The sequence below is a fragment of the Aotus nancymaae genome, unplaced genomic scaffold (genome assembly GCF_030222135.1).
Source record: "Aotus nancymaae isolate 86718 unplaced genomic scaffold, 86718_ANA_hifiasm-v0.15.2.pri h1tg000004l, whole genome shotgun sequence".
In the NCBI taxonomy this organism is placed as follows: Eukaryota; Metazoa; Chordata; class Mammalia; order Primates; family Aotidae; genus Aotus; species Aotus nancymaae.
This window is the reverse complement of record NW_026988415.1, coordinates 14,586,954-14,596,302: the sequence shown is the minus strand read 5'-3', so window position 1 is coordinate 14,596,302 and position 9,349 is coordinate 14,586,954. Positions and strand designations below refer to the sequence as shown.

Sequence of the window (9,349 nt, the reverse complement as noted above, 5' to 3'; positions counted from 1 at the left end):
GCCAAGACCACGGCCACTGCACTCCAGCCTGAGCAACAAGAGCGAAACTCCGTCTCAAAAAACAGCCCCCCAAAAACAAACAAAAAAACCCACACTGTACAATTATGGTTAAAAAAAAGAAAGAAACCACACTGAAAACAGTAATTAGTTTGCCAAATGAGCTCAATTAGGTTAGCACCTCACCTCTTTGGGACCAAGTGGCCTCTAAGCACCTAGGTAGTAGTATCTTTTCTTTTCCTTTTCAGACTTTTGCTTTTGTAAAATTACAAAGGTGTAGTGTGTCTGCTGTTACAGGATGGAAAAATGCATCATAGGAGGTTAGAAGCTTGTTGGCCTCCCTCATAAAGGGATGATGAGAAAACTGAGTCCCAGGCATAGAGCAAAAAGGAACTCACTCCTCCCAACGCTTTCATTTCTAAATAATGCTTAGGGAAACCATGCAAGGGTTAGCAAAAGAAAAGAGGCACAACCACGGCGGGTGGGCTTTGGGGAAAGAGGAAAGAGGGCGGGACATGGGGAAGAAAGCGACTTCTTTGCGCGTGCGCCACTGGGAAAGCCGGCAAAGGCGCGTAAAGTGACGTCATTGTGCGTCACAACCCTTGTGGTCTCGCTGGAAGAGTGGCGCCGGCTCCCAGGGGCGGGACCCAGCTGATTGTCAAAGGCGGCAGGTTGTAGTATTTGTTTTGTCCCGAAAGGCTTACCATGAATTGCCAGGGCTGAGAGAGTTGAGGAGGATTTCCGGCGGTGACAGGTTAAATTCCCCAATTACATTATAGAGTTGGAGGTGGGGGGCCTTCTCATTGTTAGAGACCCGGATCATGGGAGATAGGCGGTTCGGAGCCAGTCCTGCCTAACTTTGTGTTCACTGATATTAGGCATGCTAGAGCTGCAAAGGTGGGCACCCCTACTCATCTAAGAGCTTTCTCTCCTCTTCTCTTTTTCGCCTTTGCCTCTCTTCTTACATTATCTGCCACTAAGTCGGCTTTCCTTGTGTGAACTGGAGCCGGAAAACCTTGAGAACTTATTCTTCTACCCAGACATGGCGCAGGACAAAGTGGAACTAGATTTCGAGCCGCCGCCGACTTCCACCACCTCAGACAGCAACATTTTGAGAAGAGTCAGCAGTGTCCCTTTGATCAATGGACTTGGGTGAGCCGGGTTGGGATACTGGAGGAGGCAAGCGGGTGGGGAGGAGGTGCTCGGGAAAGTGATTTCCTATAGAATTCCCATCCCTTTATTTGTTGAGGTTCTGCAGGTATCTCCCTTGTTCCTGGTGTCCAGAAATCCCACCCTCAACCTTGGGTGGGGATAGTGGGATGGGCTGACCTGAGGGAGAGTTCGCACCCACCCTGAGGTTGACAAACATCTAAACCTGAATGCCCTCTCCTGGCAGTCCACCCGGACCCAAAAGCAGCAGCCAATTGGTGTGGAGCAGGACTTTTTTCTAACTTCACCCCATTTCTTACCCACTTCTTTGAAGAAATTTAGCATCCTCCCCCATTCACCTCCAGATCTGCCACGACTCTAATTTGTCATTTCAGCTGCTTTGTCACCTCTGACCTTCACCTCCAGCCTCTCGAATGAAAATGGTTGTCAAGCAAATAAGCTTTGGACTTTTTTACACACACACACACACACACACACACACACACACACACACATATATATATGTATATATATATATATTTATATGTATTTTGAGACAGAGTCTTGCTCTGTCACCTAGTCTGGAGTGCAGTGGCACGATCTCAGCTTACTGTAATCGCCACCTCCCAGGTTCAAGCAATTCTCGTGCCTCAGCCTCCCTAGTAGCTGGAATTACAGGAGCCCACCACCACACCTGGCTAATTTTTTGTATTTTTAGTAGAGACGGGGTTTTGTCATGTTGGCCGGGCTGGTCTGGAACTCCTGGCCTCAGGTGATCTGCCTGCCTCGGCCTCCCAAAATGCTGGGATTACAGATGTGAACCACCGGGCCCTGCCTACAGCTATTTTTTATTGGAGCAAAAAGTTTTGATAACACAGAAGCTTGATCTCCTAAATTACACATTCATGCTGGGTGGTAACTCCCCAAGGGGGGAGAAAATAGTTATTGGGGGAGTGTGAAAAATTTTTGCTCTTTTTATGTATACAGATATACATACAGTGCATACACATATATAGTACATATGCGTTATTAAAATTTGATGGGGGAGCAATTGGGGAAAATGTCTAAAGAGACTTTTTAGAGGGTCAATAATGGAAAAAGGATTTTAAAACACTGCACTAAGTGATGGTTAACTGTATTTCTGAAGGTCTAGCATTACTAAATCTTATTTCTTAAACTAGAGTTTTAAAATGGGATTTTGGATCTCACATTTCAGTATATAAGATTTTCTAGATATTGTAAAAATATCTGAAAAAATGCATTCATTACATACGTTACTAACTTTGCTCCTCACCTTTTGTGGCATCATACTAATTGATAGTTGTAATTCACAATACCATAGACTATCAGGAAGGGAGTCAGAGACCAGCTTTACCCTCCTCGTTTAACGTATGAGCAAACTGAGGCCCATAAAGCTCCAAAATGACATGTTTAGCGGCAGAGCCAGTATTAGGAACCTCTGTTTCCTTAGTCCTAAACGACTGTTCTGTCCACTGCTAACCAATATCTAAGCTGATTAACTCTAAATAAATGCTGCTTTTGGGTCATTTGAAGTAGGAGAAAATATATTGTTTACAAAGTGAAAAGCAAACGAAGATTGACCGAAGGAAAATACATTACCTTTTTAAAATAGGCTGGCAGAAAAACATAGAACGGGGACTCTGCATGTTGTGCTGAGAACAAGAACATTTTATACACTCAGGATTTTGCTGTAATCCTGTTGTGGCAATAAAGGAATTAAGGGACCCATTCTACTAGGAGAAGAGAGCAGTAGGGAGAATGCTGGCTTTATTGAAGACAATGTAAAAAGAAGAAATAGGTTGCAAATAGATGATGGAGGATGTTGACTTGAAAGAACCTTTAGATCCTATTTAATGTATTAAATACGCCAGAGGAGGCGTGGGCTGGGCCCCTTCCCTAATCCTCAAAGTCCTGGAAACAGATCTCAGTTATCCCTTCATACCTTGTTTTGTTCTGCAAGAGATTTGTTTTTTGTGTTTGGTTTTTTTTTTTTCTTTTATCATATTAGAGCATAGCTACAATGTTGGATTCCATAGCTTAAGATCCTAATGTGTGAAGTAAAATTTGTACAGAATGATGAGGGTCACTAGCATATTTCTTTACTAGGAGTTTAAAGATATAGAAGCCACAAAGTGCACAGAGTCCAGGGACTCTAGTCCATCAGAAAGAAGTAACATAGGAATGATGTGTGACGTGCCTGAGGTCAGGGAACTTGCCCAAGTGATCTAAGGGCATTTTTTGTGCTGTTGTAGAAAATAGTAGGGTGTGGTCAGAGAAGTTATTCTGAAGCAAGAAAAATTTAGGATTACACTGAGCCTTAGTTGAATTCATTTTTACCTCAGTTCTCATTTGCGTATGTATACTGCTCACTTTTCTCTTTTTTTTTCCTTCCTTGGCCCTCTAATACTTGTGTACTCCCTCTTTCTAATCTATACCTGGTAGTAAAGCATTATTTTCAGAAACGTGAGAGTCACTAGCATATTTCTTTAGTAGGAGTTAAAGATATAGAAACCGCAAAGTGGATGGAGTCCAGGGACTCTAGTCCATCAGAAAGAAGTAACAGGAATGATGTGGCATGCCTGAGGTCACCGAACTTACCCAAATAATCTGAGGGCACGTTTTGTGCTGTTGTAGAAAAGTTTAGCTTGCTAAACATTATTGCACCTCTTTCAAGTAGTTTTTGAACTTTGCTTGATGTTTCTTCTATATAAGGACCCTCTTGCACCAGTGTTTGCAGAATTAAATTCCTTAATTTGTTTCTTTCACGTCAACTCTTTTCAGTACAGTATTACTGTTTCGAAGAAGTTTCTGCACTGTTTTGTGTATATCTTGTACTAATAATTCCAATGTCAAAAGTTTTGAACCTCTTGGTTCTTTATACTCTTTATCTCTGTAGGTGACTGACTTTATTACTGGTGTGTAACTATATTTAAAGCTAGGAGTTTTTTTTTACTTCTCTTTCTCTGACCATTATTCAAAGACTCAGAGATCAGGTTCTTGTATTCCTGCCAGTGTCTCCCTACCTTAAAAACCTCTACCTTGACCCTGCATTTAAACTGTTACTTCCTCAATTCTTTTTTTTTTTTTTCTGAGATGGAGTCTTGTTCTGTTGCCCAGGCAGGAGTGCAGTGGCGCAATCTCGGCTCACTGCAACCTGTGCCTCCCGGGTTCAAGCAGTTCTGCCTGAGCCTCCCGAGTAGCTGGAACTACAGGTGTGCACCACCATGCCCAGCTAATTTTTATATTTTTATTAGAGACAGGTTTTCACCATGTTGGCCAGGCTGGTCTCGAACTCCTGACCTGGTGATCTGCCTGCCTTGGCCTCCCAAAGTGCTGGGAGTGTAGGCATGAGCCACCGCACCTGGCCCTCAATTCTATTTGAAAGGCAAATTACTGCCCCAAAGCCAAATCCAGCCCATCACCTGACTTTGCAAATAAAATTTTATTAGAATGGAACCATGCCCATTTATTTACTTATTATCTATGGCTACTTTCCCATTGCAGTGGCAGAACTGAGGAGTTGCAACAGATACTATATGGCCCGCAAAGCCTAAAATGTTTACTCTCTGGCCCTTTGCAGAAAAAGTTTGCCCATCCTCTGGTTTATTGAACTCCTAGGAACGTGGAAGAATAGCAGCCATGAAAAATTATTGCTTTGCGAATATTATGACATAAATCTATTATAGTTTAGACAGAGATGTTTATTGATTGTTTGCTGTGGAATGTTGAACATCCATCCAGTTATATACTACCTCTGCTTTTTCCAAGTTAGAAGTAGCACTTAGCTCAGTTCAGATGTCACCTATAAATTCATGTTGAATGATGCATACCAGTTGAAGTATATGCTGCCTGAATTCTTTCTTTCAGTTATAGTCTTACTAAAATTGGCAAACAAATTTAGGGGAGAATATATCATTGCCAGCCCTAAGAATTAGGCCCCCTACACACATACACAAAAGAGAGTGGAAAGAAATAGCCCATTACTGTCCCTCCAGTTTTCTTATAAGTGACTGCTAGAACATATTCCTATTCTCACAAAGAAAATGACTGGGAAAGAAGTAAAATTAGAAACATCCATATACCTTCTCATTCACAAAATATTGAATTATGATCTATTGTATGCAAATTATCATGTTGCAAAGATGTATCTCAGGGCTCAATAAGCTTTAATAGGGAATATAAATACTCAAAGGACTTAAATGTATGGTAGAGTCAGACAAGTGCTTAGGGAGCTAAAGAAAGTGCTAGGGGAATTCAAAGAAGGGAGGGAGAAGGAGAAGGTGGCATTTGAGATGGGCCTTCATGGATTGATAGGATACACCCTGGAAGAGAGGGGGCCAATGGTTGGGATAGCATTTTAAGTGTTACATATACAACAGACTTGAAGGCAGAAAAGCATAGATGTATTCCAGAGAACTGAATGGTCTACTTTGCCTGAACCCCTGACTCCCAAATGTTCATGTGCTGATCAGTGCTGATCTCAGATGAAGTTTTTACCAATCCATGCTTTTAGAGAAGTTAAGTACGGCATAATTAAAGATGTCATTAGGTAGTTGTTAATTGTCCTTCCTGGGCAGGGCTGTACTGTACTCTGAGACTGTTATTCTCTTATTTTTTAAATACCAAAATGTCCTTTTATGAATGAAATGATGCTGTTGGTCGTGGTGGGATTTTTTTTCTTTTTTCTTTTTTTTTTAAGACAGTCTCACTCTGTCACCCAGCTGGAGTCCAGTGGCACCATCTTTGCTCACTGCAACCTCCGCCTCCCAGGTTCAAGCGATTCTCCCGCCTCAGCCTCCTGAGTTGCTGGGATTACAGGCGCGTGCCACCACGCCCAGCTAATTTTTGTATTTTTAGTAGAGATGGGGTTTCACCATGTTGGCCAGGATGGTCTCAATCTCTTGACCTCGTGATCCACCTGCCTCAGCTTCCCAAAGTGTTGAGATTACAGCTGTGAGCCACTGCGCCCGGCCAATGGTGGAATTTTTTTTTTTTAAATGACGTGGCAAAAGAAAAAGGTGGCAGCTGTATGTTTCTGCCTACATTTTGTTTTGAAATTGTACTTGTCCATGAAATTGAAGAGTCTGGAGCCAAACTGTGTAGGGCTTTGGATGTCATAGTAAAGAACATGACTGAATTTGACAGGCACTGAAGAGAGTCACTGAAAGTTGTGAGCAAACTGTTCTTTAAGAAGGTGCCCCCGGTAGTCTGTTAGATAGCCTGGAGAAGGGAAAGAAGAGAGGCAAGGAGCCCAATTAGACTGTGGCAGTCTGCAGAAAAGGAAAAAGGCCTTGAATTGGTTTTTGGCAAGGAGCCTGAAAAGAATCAGGTGGATATCAGAGAGAGCGAGTATAGAGGTAAGATCTAAAATACTGGCAGTTGATTGGCTATAGGCAGCTAAAACAAAAAAGGGTTACAGATGATTTCTCATATAGGAGGAACCTGGATGCAGGGTGCATGCGAACCATCTGTATTCTTTTTACAACTTCTTGTGAGTCTCAAATCATTTCAAAATAAAAAGTTATAATAAAAAGGAAAAGATGCCAGGCACAGCTGGGATCTGTGGTCCTGGCTACTTGAGAGGCTGAGGCAGGAGCATTGTTGAGCCTAGGAGTTTGAGGGCAGCCTGGGGAATATATAGCAGGACCACGTCTCTGAAAAAAAAAAAAATGACATGATGATTTCCTCAGGATTACAAGGTCAAATAGGATTCACTTGGGTGGGCAACCATCAAATCTGAGGACACAGATCCATCTGCAGTGGGCTGCAGCTGCACAACTTCAGTCCATTGTTATCATGGGAATGCGGCCCAGTGTTGCAAAATCTTGCAACTTTTCAATGGAAGCCAGAAAGTTGGAATCTGGGTTTTTTCTTAATGTGAAATCTCACAGTGTACAAAACAAATTCAAAAACATTTTTAACACTGTGTAGGCCAAACAAAACACATCTGTGAAAAATCTCAGTTCCATCAACCCCTGCTATTGGTTATTCCTCTTTTTCATGTGACGCTTTGGGAGTTGAGGGAATTGGTATTTGCACATTGTTGCTCTGACCATAAATTTAAATCATTTACAGGTTTACACTGAAAATGATGTATTTCCAAGGTCACAATAAATTATACTTATTCTCTGTAGCATGATTAGAAGTAAAGTAGTGTGCTAGAGAATTCCTTACCTTATATGGAGACTTGTTTAGGCTCAGCCAACTAAGGCCGTGTGTGTGTGTGTGTGTGTGTGTGTGTGTGTGTGAATTTCTACCTTTGCACAGCTTGCCTTTACCCTTGCTGTTTAAGTATTTGAAATCTGCTTTAAAAGAATTTTGTAATGGATTTTATATAACAAATGTTTTTCTTTTTAGTTTTAATTCACAGGTGTTGCAAGCTGACACATTAAGAGTTAGGAGAAACAGAAAAACGTTTGGGAATCAACATTATCTGGTAAGAAAATGCTTATAGTGGCCTCCCTGTCCAAGACTGGTGCTTATTGGTCTTAACTAATGGTCTTCAAACATTAGCATTCACAGGGAGGGCTTACTAAAACACAGATGGCCAGCGGGAGTCTCACCCCCAGGGTTTCTGATTAAGTAGATCAGGGGTGGAGCTTGAGAATCTGCGTTTCTAACGAGTTCCCACTTTGAGAAACACTGCTCTAAACATTACTGAAGGAAAAGTAAACACACTGACTACAGTTATGATTGCTGCAGCTGCAACAGAATTAATTTTTAAATCCCATATGGATTTAACATTGAGATTTTATGTATAAGACCATCTGGTTTCCAATTTTTTTAAAGAAAATTCTAACTTTGAGAGGAAAATTTGCAGACTCTCCTAAAAGTAGTTTTCAGGCTTTTAGTTAGACTTTTATCTCACATTTATCTTGAATTGTAAATAAAATTTGCTTTTCATGGTGTTATAATGTAATCTCTAAATTATAACTCTTTTCTACTAATTATCCTGTAAACATAGGGAATATACTTGTAGATCAGTAAGCCAAAGTGAATACATGATTCATTATATGATTTTTTTTTTTGAGATGGAGTCTCTCTCTGTTGCCCAGGCTGGAGTGCAGTGGCTAGATCTTGGCTTGCTGCAACCTCTGCCTCCCAGGTTCAAGCAATTCTCCTGCCTCAGCCTTCTGAGTTGCTGGAATTACAGGTGCCCACCACCACACCTGGCTAATTTTTTGTATTTTTTTAGTAGACACGAGGTTTCACCATCTTGGCCCAGCTGGTCTTGAACTCCTGACCTCAGGTGATCCACCCACCTCAGCCTCCCAAAGTGCTGGGATTACAGGTGTGAGCCACTGCACCTGGCTGATTTTTTTTATTGAGATGAAATCCACATAACATTCAATTAACTATTTTAAAGTATACAATTCAATGGCATTTGGTGCATTCACAATGTTGTTCACCTACCACCTCTCTCTGGTTTCTAAAGCGCATATCCTTGTCTTGTTCCTCATCCAAGGGGGGAAGCTTTCAGTCCTTCACCATTGAATGTGATATTAGCTATGAGTTTTTAGTAACTGCCCTTTATCATGTTAAGGAAGTTTCCTTTTACTTGCTGAGTATTTTTACTTTTCCTTTCCTTCCTTTTTTTTTTTGAGACAGTTTCACTCTGTTGCCCAGGCTAGAGTGCAATGGCACAATCTTGGCTCACTGCAACCTCTGCCTCCCAAGTTCAAGCGATTCTGTCACCTCAGCCTCCCAAGTAGCTGCGATTACAAGCATCCACCACCCTGCCCAGCTAGTTTTGTTTGTTTGTTTTTTGTTTGTGTGTTTTTTAGTAGAGACGGGATTTCATCACGTTGGCCAGGTTGGTCTCAAACTCTTGAACTTAGGTAATCCGCCCGCCTCGGCCTTCACAGTGCAGGAATTACAGGCATGAGCCACCGCACACGGCCTAGTGTTGATTCTTTAAATATTTGGTGGAGTTCAGCATTGAAACCATCTGACATTTCTTTGTTGGGAGGTTTTTAATTACCAATTCTATCTCTTGTTATAGGTCTGTTGAGATTTTCTATTTCTTCTTGATTTTCTATTTTTTCTTGAATCAGTTTGGTAATTTATATGTTATGTGTTATATATTATAGATTTCTCTTATAATACGATTTTTTAGTGTGATAAAATCTATCGAATAAATTTTAGTGAAATATTATAGCTTGATACCAATTTAAAAATATTG

General features: G+C 41.2%; 1 protein-coding gene across 9 annotated transcripts in view; it reads left to right on the top strand.

Annotated features, from left to right (window-relative positions):
* Positions 1–577: 577 nt before the first annotated feature.
* Positions 578–9,349, top strand: part of PABIR3 (PABIR family member 3) — a 51,313-nt gene continuing 42,541 nt past the window's right edge. For 5 of the 9 annotated variants that reach the window (XM_064384318.1, XM_064384316.1, XM_064384311.1 and 2 more), the window contains exons 1-2: positions 658–1,149; positions 7,525–7,603. In XM_064384318.1, the coding sequence (XP_064240388.1) occupies positions 1,040–1,149; positions 7,525–7,603 (189 nt within the window). In that variant the 5' untranslated portion in view covers positions 658–1,039. Of the gene's footprint in view, positions 1,150–7,524; positions 7,604–9,349 lie in introns of all 9 variants that reach the window. The other 4 variants (XM_064384298.1, XM_064384293.1, XM_064384332.1 and 1 more) reach the window with 4 other exon arrangements.